Here is a 16,097-nt window from a genome sequence, read left to right on the forward strand (position 1 = left end):
CAAAATGTGAGACAGAAAATGAATGGCCCCACTCCCCAGGTAATTACAGTTAACAGCTGGGTATCTTTTTAGACCCTTATTTGTGTATATAAACATAGGACTTTCCTGTACATTAATAAATTCATTCTATACATATTGTAAAGGAGACCTGACAGTGCAACGGTTAAGTGCTTGGCTACTAACCGAAAGGCCTAGCGACCTACTCCTGTAAAGATTATAGCCTTGGAAACTCTATGGGGCAGTTCTACTGTGTCCTGTAGGGTCCCTAGAGTCCAGATCGACTCGACGGCACCTAACAACAACAATACAGCATACACAGTGTACGTCATGTGCAATCTGGCTTAATATGGTTGTTAGGTGCCATGAAGTCGCTTTCAACTCATAGCAACCCTATGTACAACAGAAGGAACCCCTGCCCAGTCCTGTGCCATCCTCACGATCGTTGCTATGCTTGAGTCCATTGTTGCAGCCACTGTGTGAATCCATCTCGTTGAGGCTCTTCCTCTTTTTCGCTGACCCTCTACGAAGCATGATATCCTTCTTCAGGGACTGATCCCTCCTGATAACATATTCAAAGTACATGAGACGAATTCTGGCCATCCTTGCTTCTAAGGAGCATTCAGGCTGTACTTCTTCCGATACAGATTTGTTAATTCTTCTGGCAATCCATGGTATATTCAGTATTCTTCGCTAACACCGTAATTCAAATACATCAATTCTTCTCTGGTCCTTCTTATACATAGGCTTAATATTCTCATTGTCATCGAGTCCATCCCAACTCATAGCGACCCTATAGGGCAGAGTAGAACCACCCCATAGAGTTTCCAAGAAGGCCCTGGTGGATTTGAACTGCTGACATCTTGGTTAGCAGCCATTGCTCTTAACCAGCACACCACCAGGGTTTCCAGCTTAATATTAGGCAACTTTAAAAAAAAAATTCTCTGAGCCTCAGTTTCCTCATCTACAAAGTGGAGGTAAAGGTTTTGTGAGCATTTAATGGGCTGATTACGGTGTGTCAAGCTCTTTGACCATTCTCAGCTAGAAAAATGCTATATCATGTTATCGTCCTCTTGGTTTTTTTTTTCCACTTCATTATCCATTGTGGACATCACTTTAATGGCTGCATAATCATTCATGGGGTGAGTGTCATATAATATGGTTAACTGGCCCCTATTGTTGGACATTTAGGTCGTTGCCATTTTTTCTCTTTTTCTAAATAACACTGCAATGAACATCTGCATGTGTCCATCTCAGTCCTCTTACTAGGTCATCTTCTTTTAACATGTTTCCACAGATGGAACTGCTGGATTTAAGGATGGGCACTTTTAGCACTGTGATACCAAAAAAACCCCAAACCCACTGTGGTTGAGTCGATTCCGACTCATAGTGATCCTATAGGACAGAGTAGAGATTCCAAGGAGCACCTGGCGGATTCGAACTGCCGACCTCTTGGTTAGCAGCCATAGCCCTTAACCACTGTGCCACCAGGGTAAACAAAAGGTAGTTGCTGTCAAATTTGCACTTCTGTGCACCGTTGAGAAAGTCTTTTTGCACCACCGTTAAAGCCTCTTCACACTCTGCATCTAAGATTCTCCAAGTACGGGAAATTGCCTTAAGACACCTTCGTCCCACCACAGCCCTGTTCCCACCTGTGGACACTGAGCAAACAGCTTGAATGTCCCTCAGTCAGGAAATGGTTCTTGGAAGTTCGTGGTGGAGACTGTGATACTGCCGATGGCATTGGAAGCTCTGGCTGTCCTCCCCTCGGTGGGCTCCTCCCCTCCCTGCTCCCCTCATCTCCTCTCCTTCCTCACCCTTTCTATGGAGATCCCATTCTCTCCTATGGCCTCACTTTCCACTTCTGTGCCAATAGCCCCCATCCTCTCTCCCCCACCCAAGACCTCCCTCTTGCGCTCCTGGCAGAAGATCCTACTGCCCAGTGGGTATCCTATGAGCATCCCACCCAGACCTCAGACTCAACATGTCCTCGAGTGAACTGACATCACCCATCCCAGCACCAACCTGCCCCTCCCTCAGCCACCTCTACTCAGGGACTAGCTCTAACCCCAACCAGCAGGGAATCTCAGCCAGGACTCCTCCCTGCTCTCCTCCCACGCCCAGTACCCACCCAGTGCTGTCCAGGCTGTGGCCTTCAGCTCTCTATTGCCCACCCCCATCTTTGCCTTGGTCCAGGTACAGTCATCTTGTCCTTGGGCAGCTGTAACAGCTACTGTTGAATCTGCCTGCTTCTCCTACTCCGTCCTCAATCCTACATTTTCCATCCAGCAGCCTGAGGGGAATCCCAGCTCTTCACTTACTTGCTGAAGACCCTCTCAGGGTCTCCTACTCCCCACAGGATCTAGACCAGACTCCTTAGCATGCTTCCTGGGGCCCTGCCCTCCTGCCCTTGCCCCTCATATTGGCTTTGTCTCTCAGCTCCCCTGCCCACTCAACACCTTCCATGCATACTGGACACACCAGCTAGGTGGAACATTTATTACTTTCTCAATCCACTGAGTCTTTACACATGCCTGTCTGCTTGGCTCATTCCAGTCTAACAGGTGCATTCGTTAATGCTAGCTGCGTAACAAACTCCAGGCTCCAAAAGGCTTAGCACAATGACAGTTTAGTTCTCATTTTCATGAAATCCGATTCAGCGTTTGGTCCCATCTTATAGCTCCGCCAACCTCCAGATCCTTTGAGACCGCTCCATTCATCCAGCACAAGGAAAGGCCCACCCACTTCTGAACTGGTCAGCACTGTCATGCTGGTCATATTAAACTGCAAGGGAGACTGGGAAATGTAGTTCAGCCATGTGCCAGGGATCGTACACAGCAGCCTGCGACACCCCAGTTGCCTCCCCAGGAAGCCTCCCTCACCACCCCCAGCAGCCTCCCCTCTGGAGTGTCCTCTGTTGTGGCTAGCAGGTGCTGAGGAAATACCTGTGGAGCAGATCAATGCAACTCTAATTATGGTCACAAAAAGAGGCCCACAACTGTTGATATGTGGAGAAAGCAGATTAAAAACAAAATGTATTCCAAAAAAGAGATCCCTCCCGTCATGATATGCTTGTATAGATAGGAAAAATGTGAGAAGACTGAGACCTCTGGGGGCGGGACTTTTTTGATCTTCTTCGGTATACTTTTTCTCTATTCTCTACTTTTGTGTGTGTGGCGGGGAGGGGGGGAACAACCAATGATGGTGTCACCAGGTGCCCTGGGAAGGGACGTCTCTGGCACAGTTGGCAGGCAGATTCCAGAGCACCCCCCCACCACGCCCCACACTCAACGGCCCCCACTCTGGGAATCTGCTCTTCTGTGCTCTCCTCATCCTGTGCGTGACCTCCAGCTCCTTCCTGATGCCCTGTTGCTCCAAAGCCCGAGATCCTCTCCCAACTGGACAAGATCTTCCCCAGCCCTGCCTCTCACCAGCTGTGTGCCGTTGAGCCTGGCAATGCCCCTCTCTGAGCCTCAGCCCTCTCCTCTATAAAATGGGGATGATAGCAGGAGGTCCACAGAGAGGATTGTGAGGGTACATGGATGACACACTTTCCCTATTCGGTCCAGAGTCCATGATCATAAAACACCATCACTGCTATTTGATGCCAGCTGTGCCCCAACTCATCCTCATAAAACTGTACTCACACTGGCTCAGCACACAAGGCAAAAAGGCCAGTGGGGTGTTAGACAGAACAAAACGCCTTCTCCACACTGTGTCCCAGCCCTGATTCCAGCATTCGGAGAGGTGGGGACTCTGATGTCTCATGGGTGCTGCTCCCAGGCTGGACCCGCACTGGGGACGGGGGCTGTGCAGAGCAGATGCTGCATGTATGCTGTTTCCTGGGGTGGGGGAGGAGCAGCTTCTTAACCCATGAACATACTCAGTGCCAGGGGTGGTGTGGGACACATGACCATCACAATAATAATAATGGTTAATTGGTGGTGACATCTGGGTCCCCAGAGCGCATGCCTGGAGCATTAGTGCTGAAGGAGAGTAGAGAGGGCTCTTCCAGGCACAGGGGGACCCTCAGTCCTGGAAGAAGCTGAGAGAGACCAAACCTGAACCCAGCCAAGTGTAAGGTGGAGAGAGTCCAGGCCTGGGTTGAGTCTGGGGCCCCTGGGGGTCAGGGCCAAGCACCCAGAACTGCCCCCTCCTGCCCAGGCCTGACGGATCAGCATCTCTGATCAGCCCACATCCCAGGTGGCTGTCCCTCACACAAGAGAGGAGACAGAACAGGTCCAGAGTGGCTCTCAAACCTCTGTAATGGAGGATTCGTAGCTCAGAGAAGGGAAACCCCATCAGACGCCTCTGCCCAGCCCTGGTCAGCTGCTCCGCCTCCAGGAAGGTTTCAGGCTGAGCTAGGTACTCTCTACTCTGAACTCCAAGTTAGGCAAGTCACTGTTTGGTCTCTGGCTCTGCCCTTGGCCAGCATGTGACCTTGGCAGGTGACTTCACCTCTTGGAGCCATGGCTTTTCACCTGGGGAGGGGGCTGACAGTGCCTCCCTTGTGCACCCTTCTCCCACCATCCCCAGTCTCTCCCTGGGCCTTTGGACCTGTCTTGGGCTCTCTGCAGGGCTCTGTGGCTGCAGTGTCCTTGGCCCAAGGACATCTGGGCCTTTGCTGACCCCCTGGGTGAAGGAGCTGCCCAGAGAGGGGCGGGTGCCGCCCACGGCTGCCCAGTAGGGGCAGAGGGCCAGGGCAGCACCTGCAAGGGACTGGAGCATGTCACCTGGTGTCCCCAGGGAGAGGACTCATAAATATTCAAATATTCAAACCCACTGGAGCGGGAGGGAGCCAGGCTGCTGCTGGGTGTCATTGGAGCATTCCTGTCTCCTGGTGACCACAGAGGCAGCCTGGGAACCTGACGAGGCTCCAGCAGGGAGAAGAGAGAGTGGCTGGCACAGCCCAGGTGAGTATGTCTCCCTCTGCCCGTTGGCATGAGGGTCACTGGCACCGAGGCTGGCCTGGTGGTGATGCTCTAGGCCAGAAAGCTTGCCATCCTGGGTCTGTGTCCCTGCGTGCAGGATGGGGGAGGGGATGAGTCAGGCTTGCTGCATCTGGCCTGCTGCCAGAGTCTGCACTCATGGGAGCCATGTGGCTTCTGATAGCTAGTGGGGGCAGGAGTGGAAAGGGTGGGCTAGGAGGGCCCTGTCCCTCCTGAGTGCCATGGGCCGAGGAGGAGGGAGGCCTGGTCCCAGTCCTATCTGTGCAGCTGCTGAGCTGTGTGACCTTGAGTGCACCACTGCCCTCTCTGAGGGCCAGGCCCTGCCATGCCATCTTCCAGCCTGGATGCTGTGAGGCTCTGAGGCTCGGCTGTAGTGAGGTCTTCCTCCAAACCTCAGGCCTTGGACATTGGGCCGTCAGCTGCCAACAAGCTGCCCCTTCATGGGCCAGTGGGCGCATACCTTGCCGGGGCCATGGCGAGACCCTGGGGTGGTAATAGAAATGATGATAATAGCAGTAGTGGCAGCTCGATGAGTTTGCTCTGTGCACGCCCCATGCTGGGCGCCTTCCTTGTGGGGTGAAGAGGATCCTCGAAGCACACTGTGATGGGGGGAAGTATCTATGTCATCACTTTGGAGAAGAAATTGAGGCATAGAGAGGGGCACAGCCTTGCCTGAGGCACTCAGCAGGGAAGTAGCAGAGCTGAGATTTCAACCCAGGACCCTGGCTCCAGGGTGCTGGCTCTGTGTAGCTCTTATGTGCGGCTCTTACACGTGGTACTCTCACCTGTGACTCCCATACATGGACTCTCACATACATGTGGTTTTCACATGTATGACTCCCATGTGTAGCTCTTACATACGGGCTCCCATACAAATGTGGCTCTTATTTATATGTTCCCACGTATGGCTTCCACACACAGGCTCACATACACATGGTTTTCACATATGGCTCCCACATGTGGCTATCACACACGGCTCTCACACATATGGCTCTTAATGAGGTGTTTTCTGCCTGGGTCATGTTGTCATCCACATTCTCTGCTCAGACCTCACAGCCCTGGGCCACGTTCTCCCTGAGGGTCACAGGGGTCATTCATCAAACATTTACAAGGTGCCAGCTTGGAGGGTGCAGGGATGAGTCATCATCAGGCCTACCTGCTGCTCCACCTGCATACCTGGGCCCTGGTCCATCATGGTGATAATAATTAATATGCATCGATTGCCTCCTGGGGACCCACATGCATCCTGTCGCTAAAAACTCAGAGTCTTAGGACAGTTCTTCCCTGAGTTTGGGCTTCTGACTGCCACTCAGCCCCTCTCTGGGCCCCAGTCTATCTGCAGGCTCTGGCCGTGATGGCAAAGGGCCCCCGTCTGCGCTGCCCTGGCTGTCATCATTGTGCATATGAGGAGACTGAGACTCACTGGAGCTGGGTAGGAAGAGAATGGCTGGCCTTGGGTGCCTCAGGCTGCAAAGACAGGAGGGACCAGCCACCTCTCCCCTCATCCTGGCTACCCCAGCCAGGCCACAGAGCCATACTCTATTATGCTCGTGGAGCAGATCTCCCCTGCCATGCCTCAGCCTTCGGTGATGGAACTCCATGGTGTACACACCCACCTTCCCAGGGGGCTTGGGGCTGGGCTTGGGACACACCAGCCTGCCACAGGCACAGCTGGAAGCTGGGCATTGCAGGTGGAACTCCAGCCCTGCCCCGGCCTTGCCAAGTCACCCTGGGCAAGTCACATCACCTCCCAGAGCCTCAGTTTTCCTCATCTGAAAAATAGGGGTGACAGTAGGGTCTGCCTCCCACGATGGCTGAGTGGAGTCAACGAAATGCTCTGAAGAAGCCCCCACCTAGGGCTTGGTTCATACTAGGGGCTCAAAATTAAAACTAGAGGGTGGGACGGCCCAGAGCACAGTGCTCAGCATGGCCCAGCACCCAGCAGAAACCTGCAAGGTTTGAGAGAGCTAAAATGGGAGAGTGAAAAAATGAATCAGTGAATCAGTGAATGAGAGGGGTGGGGCCATCCTGGGCAGGGCCAGGCGGAATCTGATTGGTGGTTGGGGAGGCTGGTCTGCCCCCTGCTGCCTGGCTTCCACCTAGAGCCCCATCATTGCAGCCTCTCAGAGTTCTGGAAAGTGCTGTGGTGAGTGGGGCTTTCCGGGCAGGGTGGGCCCTCAGGATTTGTGGGGCAGGCCGTAGGAATCCTAACACCTCCGCGTTTACAGTAAGAAAAACTGAGGCCTAGGGGCCCCACTCAGGTTTAGGCCTGAGTCTGAGGTTCTGCCTCGTTTTCCATGGGCTGCCCCTGGGGAGCAGGAGGCTGATGGAGGCACCTGAGGCGTGGGGCAGGTTTGTGCTTGGTGACGAACCACTCCTTGTCCAGGGGACCCTCCTTAAAGAAAGGAAGACCAGGCCAGGGCAAGCACCTGGGACTCAGGAAGGAAAGAGCTAGCACTCTGGGACAATGACTATATGCTTTGCCTGTCCCATCTCACAAAGGCTGCCAAGAGCCTTGCAAGGGAGGCTTCTAGTGCCCTTATTTTACAGGTGAGAAACTGAGGCTCCAAGAGGGTTCCTGGCTTGTCCGAAGTCACAGTGCCGGGTTAGAACACGGACCTGGGGTTCCAGAGCCTGAGGTCAACACCGCCTCCTCCTGGGGCTCTTTGTTGGCCAGGCTGAGGCTGGCCAGCACATCCCATCTTGAAAGTGTTATTATTTAAATGTCTTCAATACATTTTACTGCCTCTTTCTGTTTAAGAAAGTAATACAAACCCATCGCTGTCCAACCAATTCTGAGTCATAGCAACCGTATAGGACAGACTAGAAGGGCCCCGTAGGGTTCCCAAGGCTGTCATCTTTACAAAGTAGACTGCCACCTCATTCTGCCGGGAGCGGCTGGTGGGTTCGAACTACTGACCTTTGGGTTAGCAGTCGAGCGCTTTAACCACTGTGTCACCAGGGCTCCCAAGAAAGTAATATATGCTCCTTTAAAAAATGCAACCATTACAGAGATGAACAGTATAGAAAAAGATACTCTTATATGCCCCTTTCCCTTTGCGTGAGAGGAAACCACTGTTAAAATTTACAAGAACCAAACCAGTGGCCGTGGAGTCGACTCCAACTCATGGGGACCCCGTGTCAGAGTAGAACTGTGCTCCATAGGGTTTTCAATGGCTGATTTTTCAGAAATGGATCGCCAGGCCTTTCTTGTGAGGGGCTTCTGGGTACACTCGAATTGCCAACCTTTCAGTTAGCAACCAAGCACTTTAACCGCACCACCCAAGGACTCCAAAATCTAGAATACTGTCCCCAACTTTTTTTTTTTTTCCTGGGCCTGCATGTATGTTATTTACCTACCTACGTGGATTTTTGAAGGGGAGGGCATATTGTTCTGTGACTTTCGTTTTTCACATAAATAGATCATGGGTATTTCTGAGCCAGTCCACTTACCTTTGATTGTGGTAAGAATATACATGACAAAACACTTGAAAATTCAACAATTTTCACATGTATAATTCAGTGATGGCGATTACAGTCTTCGTGTTGTACAACCTTTGTCACTGTCGTTTTCTGGCATATTTCACCACCATTAACATAAATTCAGTGCCCTGTAACCAATAACTCCTCCTTTCTTCCTCCCTCCCACCCCTGGTAACCACTCATAAGCTTTGGTTTCTGTGTATTTGCCTGTTTCGTATAAGGGAGATCACACAGTATTTGTCCTTTGGCGACTGATCTCGCTCAGTGTGCTTTCAAGGTTCATCCATGTCGTGGCATCCATCAAGACTTCCTTTCTCTTTACGGCCGATAATATCCCACTGTACGTATAGACCGAATTCTGTTTATCCATCTGTTGATGGACATTTAGGCTGTCTCCATCATTCAGCTCTTGTGACCACAGCTGCAGTAAACACTGGTGGTCAGGTTTCAGCCTTGGTGTTTTTTAAAGCCTGCAGATGACTCCATCTGGGAATGGGCCTTTATTTACAGTCCCCTTCTGATGGCCACTGAGGTTGTTTCTATTTCTCTTCTATTTCTGACCGAGCTGCTGTGAACATCCTCACACCCGTGACTTTGCTCACTTGCCCAGGGGTTTCGGCAAGATGTTGGCAATCAGAGGGCTTGCCTTTGACTGAATTGCCCTCTGGAAACCCTCTCCCCATGCCCTGTCCTCTCCAGGCCCTGTCCACTCTGCCTGTCTGAGGGTGAACTGGGATATTGCACCGTCATGAGGGAGGCCAGATTCCCTCACCTATGGTTTCTTCTTCTCCTTCTTGGTGTTATTTTCTGTGAGGAGAAATTTCTAGATGACGAGTCAAGGACTCAGGCAGTAGTTCCAGCCAGTCTGGAGAGCCTGGGGTGCCCCCTTCTCTTGTGAATAGGCTGGAGGGGTTTGTGGGTACCCCAAGTAACTGTTCCAGGGGAAGTGTGTGGGTCCCTCCCCAGGCGGGCTTCCTGGCTTCTGCGCCTCAGGGTCAGTGATGCCGTGCTGTGTGCATGGTCATGGTGTGAACGTGTGACCTCTCGTACATGGCCTCAGGGGCCCAGGGTGCAGTGCAGCATGCACCAGGACAGGAATGGAAAGTTCTGAGCCCCAGCCTTGCAGCTAAGGGGAGACGAGAGATCCCTCTGAGCCCAGCTGTCCTGGACCCCACCCCTTAGCCTGAACTGCCCCTTCACAGCTCAGGGGAGGCGGGAGAGCCTTCTGAGCCCCCTCTCTCCAGGACCCTGCCCCTCAGTCTGAACTGCCCCCTCACAGCTCACGTCTAAGTCCCCTGCTAGTAGGGTTGCCACATTTAGACACCCTCACAAAAAAAAAGGACCAGTTAAATATGAATTTCAGATAAAACAATTTTTTTTTTTTTTTGGTGTAAGCATGTTCCATACAATATTTAGAATATACTTATACTAAAAAGGAAACCCTGGTGGCCTAGTGGTTAAGAGCTATGTCTGCTAACCAAGGGCCGCCAGTGTGAATCTGCCAGGCTGTCCTTGGAAACTTTATGGGGCAGTTCTACTCTGTCCTATAGGGTCACCATGAGTTGGAATCGAGTCGACAGCACTGGGTTTGGTTTTTTTGGTTTTATCCTAAAAATTTTATTTATTATTTATCTGAAGTTCAAATTTAGTTGGGCAACCCTGCCTGCTGGGAAGGGAAAAGGAGGTGGGTGTGTGGGCAGGGGCCTGGCCAGCTGTGCAACCCAAGCCCTCACCTTCCCCCACAGGGCAGTGAGGAGAGACGAGGAGCCCTGGCTCCCCATGGTCAGCTGGGAGGGTGGCACTGGGAACAGATGGGGTGGCTGGGCCTTCTGAAAGTCAAGGGCTCGCCCTGGGGAGGTTCTGCCCCCTCCCTGTGGACAGCCCTGGTTCCAGCCCTGGGGAAGATGAGCATCGGGGGAGGGTCGTCTTTTCCTTTTTTCCTTAAAAAACTGTTTCATTATGAAGCCCCAAAAGCTATAATAAGCGAATGAACCCCCTGTACCAGTGGCATTACTAGGGGAGTGTCACCACACCCAGTGACATTGTTAGAGGGGGTGACAACAAAATAACTGTCCATGAAATTTTTGTGCAGTGTTTCAGCAGAAATTTATTATTTTTTTAATAAAAAATCCCTGTGGTCAGTTATAAGAACAAAAACATTTTTCGCAAGCCCAGCTTATATGTATCACAAACCTACAAGGCTAAAACTATATGCTAATTTACTTTTTGAACCTACTAATGCTCTCGGTCAGAGCTGTCATTATTACCCAATTACAATAATGCTTTGAATCACGTGGTTTCATCCGCAGAGACTAGAAGCCAATGTTTTCACAGTCACTGATTTTGTCAAATTTTCTGGTGTTTTTGCTACAATATTGGGATTAGAACGAGGGTGGGAACACTGTGAGTTACCACACTGGGTGACACCAGTCCTAGTGACACCACTGCCCTGTACCCACCACCCAGCTTGGAAATTAAAGCAGAACCTTCTCCTTGTGGCACTCCCCAATCTCCTTTGAGTTGGCTTTGCCCACCATGTCTCTCTCTCCGCCTGTCTCTCTCCACAGTGTGTCTCTCTCCACAGTGTGTCTCTCTCCACAGTGTGTCTCTCTGTGTCTCTGTCTACAGTCCTTTCACTGTCTCTCTCAGTGTGTTTGTCTCTTCGGTGTCTGTCTCTGTCTGGATCCTGCTGGGGGGCCACAGGTGAAGGCAGGTTCTGGGATCAAGGGCCAGCCTCAGGGGGCTCCCTAGGGCCAGTCTCCTGACGCCTTCTCCCCCCTGTGCCCCTCAGGTGCTGAGATGCCGCCACAGAAGAAGCACTGGGAGTCCATGGCCAAGGGGCTGGTGCTGGGCGCACTCTTCACCAGCTTTCTACTGCTGCTGTACTCCTACGCCGTGCCCCCGCTGCACGCTGGCCTGGCCACCACGTGAGTGGCCCTGCTGGGTGGCCTCGGGTGGGGTGGAGAGAGGGGCTGCTGCCCTACATGGCCACCCTGAAGATCACGGCTACCTTCTGGGTAGCCACCCTGTGCCCTGCACCATGCCAGGTCATGCCACGCACAGTTCCATTGCGGGCAGAACTCATTGTGTAACCCCAGGCCTCCCTGTTCACCTCTCCGGGCCTCAGTATCCTCATCTGTGAAGTGGGGATAATAACTTAGTCTGCCTCTTGGGGTACGAGAATTAAATAACAGTCTGTGTACTGGCTCAGAATATCAGGGCTCCAGCAGGAGTAGGGGTTTGGCAGTGACTTACACCAAAGGTCACACAGCTGGCATGGGACCTGGATTCTAACTGGGGCCCGTCTGACTCCGAGCCCAGGCTCCTAAGCATCAGGCCAACTCACTCCTCATGGAGGAGGCCCTGGCACAGCGTAAGCCCTTACTTAGTGGCATTAAGTTGAGATAAAGGAAACTGCCTACAGAAAAAGGCAATTTTATGTGGTCCTGACACTATTTTGTGACAAATGCAGGACGAGCTGCTTTGATTGGTGGGCCTGCCACAATCCATCTCCCTTCATCTCATGTCAACACCACCAGTAGAGCCTGTTAGTGTTCCCATTACACAGATGAGGAAAGTGAGGCCAGAGAGGCCAAATCCTGGACCCAGGCCCCACAGCTGGGTCGGTAGCTGCCTTGCCATCAATGTCCCCAACCACCACCCCCCCACATACCAGGGTGGAGGGTCCTCAGGATCCCAGCAGCCCACCAAGGCTCTCCCTACCTCTCTGTCCCCCCAGCAGGACTCCCGAGGCCGCAGCACCCTGCTCTCCAACCCTGGACGAGCCCCCGGCGGTGGTGACTCCAGCCAACGGCTCAGCAGGCGGGTGCCAGCCAGGGCGAAACATCGTGTTCATGAAGACGCACAAGACAGCCAGCAGCACCCTGCTCAACATCCTGTTCCGCTTCGGTCAGAAGCATGGGCTCAAGTTCGCCTTCCCCAATGGCCGCAATGACTTCGACTACCCAGCCTTCTTCAGCCGAAGCCTGGTGCAGGACTACCAGCCCGGCGCCTGCTTCAACATTATCTGTAACCACATGCGCTTCCACTACGAGGAGGTGCGTGGCCTGGTGCCGCCCAACTCCACCTTCATCACAGTGCTCCGCGACCCCGCCCGCCTCTTTGAGTCCTCCTTTCACTACTTCGGGCCGGTGGTGCCCCTCACGTGGAAGCTCTCGGGCCGCGACAAGCTGGCCGAGTTCCTGCAGGACCCGGACCGCTACTACGACCCCAGTGGTTACAACGCCCACTACCTCCGCAACCTGCTCTTCTTTGACCTGGGCTACGACAGCGGCCTGGACCCCGGCAGCCCGCGTGTGCAGGAGCACATTCTGGAGGTGGAGCGGCGCTTCCACCTGGTGCTCTTGCAGGAGTACTTCGACGAGTCGCTGGTGCTGCTCAAGGACTTGCTGTGCTGGGAGCTGGAGGACGTGGTCTACTTCAAGCTCAATGCGCGGCGCGACTCGGCCGTGCCGCGCCTCTCCGGGGAGCTGTACCGGCGCGCCACGGCCTGGAACATGCTGGACGCCCGCCTCTACCGCCACTTCAACGCCAGCTTCTGGCGCAAGGTGGAGGCCTTCGGACGGGAGCGCATGGCCCGCGAGGTGGCCGCCCTGAGGCGGGCCAACGAGCGCATGCGGCACATCTGCATCGATGGCGGCCGGGCTGTGGACGCCGCCGCCATTCAGGACTCAGCCATGCAGCCCTGGCAGCCGCTGGGCGCCAAATCCATCCTGGGCTACAACCTCAAGAAGAGCATCGGGCAGCGCCACGAGCAGCTCTGCCGCCGCATGCTGACGCCTGAGATTCAGTACCTGATGGACCTCGGTGTAAACCTGTGGGTCACCAAACTTTGGAAGCTCATTCGGGACTTCCTGCGGTGGTGACATCCCGCCTGCCCAAGGGGCCCTGCCCTGCCGCTCGCTGAGGAGGGGCTGGACAGGGACCCTCTGGGCTGGCTCCCTGGGTCCCCCCTGGTGCCCCCCGGTCCCCGGGGTGAGGTGGGGATGCCGCGGGGACACAGCAGGCCAGGACCAGGCCCAAGGCACACTGAGAGGTCTAACCGAGATCAGTATTTGACTAATTGTACCCTTTTTTTATTAAACCCTCCAAAGAGCAAATGTTCTATTTCCTGCCTCCCCTTAAAGGGGAGACCACAGAAGTAAAGGAATTTGAAGTTGTGTTTTTGTTAAACTGCCTCAGTGGTGGTGACTGGTGGGGCCCTGGGTGGGGAGACCCTGAGGGTGCATAGTGGGGGCCTGTGTGAGTGTGTTCACAAAACAGAGTCCCATGGTGTGGCTCAAATTTGGGGTGTGTCTTTTACACCTTGAAGCCCTGTGTGCTTCAGGAGCTCACATGAGCTACCAGGACCTGGAGGACTGTGTGTGGGGGGTGTATGTGTGTATGGTGTGTGCGTGTGGTGTGTGTGTGTGCTGTGTATGTGTATGTAGGTATGTGCGTGCTGTCTCTGTGGGGTGTGTGCATGTGCTGTGTATGTGGGGGTGTGCACATGTGGGGTGTGCATGTGGGGAGTGTGCGTGTCATATGTGTGCATGTGTGCTATGTACTGCCTAGGTGGGGCATGTGCGTGGCTGTGTATGTGGGGTATGTGCACATGTGGGGTGTGTGTGTGCTGTGTTTGTGGGGGGTGCACATGTGATATGTGTATGTGTACTATGTATCCACGTGTGTGTGTGTGTGCATCCTGAGGGTCATGCCAACTGCTCATGCTGATGAACCCTCACCCAAACTCAGGGATGCGGGCACTGTCGTTAACTCACGTGAGTTAGGAAGGGACCTCAGAAAGGGAAAATCACTTGGCCAAGATCAGACAGCAAGTGGTAGGATGCAGGAGGGGTCGTGGAGGGCACGGCCAGATCACATTGTCAGTGTTTGGGGAGGCGGGGAGGTGGGGAGCACTCACAAGGCATCGGCCAGCCTGCTTAGGCTAGGGTAAGGGCTCCTCACATGATCTCATTCATCTCCACAAAGATCCTTCCAGGCAGGCATAATTACCGTTCCATTCTACAGATGTGGGAACTGAGACAGCAAGGGGAACACTGCAGGACATGTCAAACCCATTACTCAGACCGCCTTTTGAGCCCTTGAGCCCCTTCCATCTAGTCACCCCATCCCTGCTAGCTCCTCTCTTGGCTCTGGGCCAGCTTTCTTCTCTGCCCCACTCTGTCCTTGGACCCCCCCCCCCACTTCCCACCCTGTTTGCCCCGCATACCTGTTTGTGCTTCAGTTCCACCCAGATCCTGGGCTTCCCCAACCATCCTGGGATCCAGTTAATTAATCCAAAGAGTATTTGGTTTTCACCCAATGTCTGTTCTGCCCCAGCCCTGAGCCAGCCCCAAGAACACAGCTGTCAACCGGGTGGCTGGCCCTCCTGAGCTCATATCCAGAGGATGGCATAAGCCTGGCTCTAACGGGAGCCTTTCTTGGGCCTCCAACCAGATTCCAGCATCAAAAAGGCAGAAATGACAGCCAAGCAACTCTTTACTGAAGACCCGTTTGTGCCAGGCTGTGCCAAGTGCTGGTATACACCTTACCCCACTGAATATCTACCACACCTCGGCTTTATTGACCAGAACTCAGAGAGGATAAGGGACCCATTCAAGGTCAAATAGCTAATTAGTGGCTGAGCTGGAGCTCAAACCCATATTGTTCTGTTATTAATCCAACCCTGCTTCCTGGGAGTGAGCGCGTGGTCCAAGGAGGGTGATCAACTGTTTCAGTTTCCCAGTACTGTCCCAGTTTTAGCATTAAAAATCCCACGTCTGGAAAACCCCTTAGTCTTGAGCAAACCAGGAGGATTGGTCCCCCTGGGTTGATTCCACCCCCACGGAGCCACTGCCTTCACCCTCATAATGTTGTCTGCAGCAAGAAACAAGCACACGCCTACAGTCTTTGTCTAATTTATATGGACAGAAATAAAAAACCAAATCCACTGCTGTCGAGTCGACTCCAACTCATGATGACCCCATGTGTTGCAGGATAGAACTGCTCCACAGGGCTTTCAAGGCTGTGACCTTTTGGAAGATTGCCAGACCTTTCTTCTGAGACACCTCTGGTTGGGTTTGAACTGCCAACCTTTTGGTTAGTAGTCAAGCGCTTAAATGTTTGTGCCACCCAGTGAACCTATGGAGAGAAATAAACAACAAAGAAAAATAAAACTGACAGTAGCTAAGACGGTTCACAGAAAAGGGTGTTACTGACCACAAATGTGAGAAAATTCGTTTCCCCATTTTTATTAATCAAAGATAGATATAACTGTGCAATATGATAACATCCTAGATTTCAGCAATCCCGCAATATATTTCCTTGGACCCCTGAGGGCCCAGAAATGCCAATAATAATATTAACAACAACAACAATAATAATACAAGTGACTTCATTGGTGCTTACTATTAGCCAGGTTTGTTCTAAGAGCTTTATAGGTATTGGCTTATTTATTAATAATTAATACTTTAATAAGAAGTAGTTGTCAGGTACTGAGCAACCACTCTGTGTCCAGCCCTCTGCCAAGCGGGGACATACAGGGTCCTCTTTGCTTCTCTCAGGAGGTGACCGAACCCAGGGCAATGTTATGCCAAAGTTGGTCGACACCATTGCAGTTGGCGCCTTAACCTCAGATCAGCTCTGAGGTTCCTTGCACAGTGGAAA

At 52.8% G+C, this 16,097-nt stretch overlaps 1 protein-coding gene across 2 annotated transcripts; it reads left to right on the forward strand.

Annotated features, from left to right (window-relative positions):
• Nucleotides 1-11,224: 11,224 nt before the first annotated feature.
• Nucleotides 11,225-13,582, forward strand: GAL3ST1 (galactose-3-O-sulfotransferase 1). Of its 2 annotated transcripts, none has more exons than XM_064271955.1 (2): nucleotides 11,225-11,356; nucleotides 12,169-13,582. In XM_064271955.1, exons 1-2 carry the CDS (start codon nucleotides 11,229-11,231, stop codon nucleotides 13,313-13,315), a joined length of 1,275 nt encoding a protein of 424 aa, XP_064128025.1. In that variant the 5' UTR covers nucleotides 11,225-11,228; the 3' UTR covers nucleotides 13,316-13,582. The 2 variants fall into 2 exon arrangements, with proteins under 2 accessions (XP_064128025.1, XP_064128026.1); XM_064271956.1 differs by having other exon boundaries at nucleotides 12,172-13,582.
• The last annotated feature ends 2,515 nt before the right edge of the window (nucleotides 13,583-16,097 follow it).

Source organism: Loxodonta africana, chromosome 19, assembly GCF_030014295.1.
Source record: "Loxodonta africana isolate mLoxAfr1 chromosome 19, mLoxAfr1.hap2, whole genome shotgun sequence".
Taxonomy (NCBI): Eukaryota; Metazoa; Chordata; class Mammalia; order Proboscidea; family Elephantidae; genus Loxodonta; species Loxodonta africana.

Bases quoted from the DNA above. Each gene is read 5' to 3' on its own strand.
- GAL3ST1 (XM_064271955.1), top strand. From the start codon at position 11,229: ATGCCGCCACAGAAGAAGCACTGGGAGTCCATGGCCAAGGGGCTGGTG. The intron at 11,357-12,168 runs GTGAGTGGCCCT...CTGTCCCCCCAG, and splicing joins CACGCTGGCCTGGCCACCAC to CAGGACTCCCGAGGCCGCAG.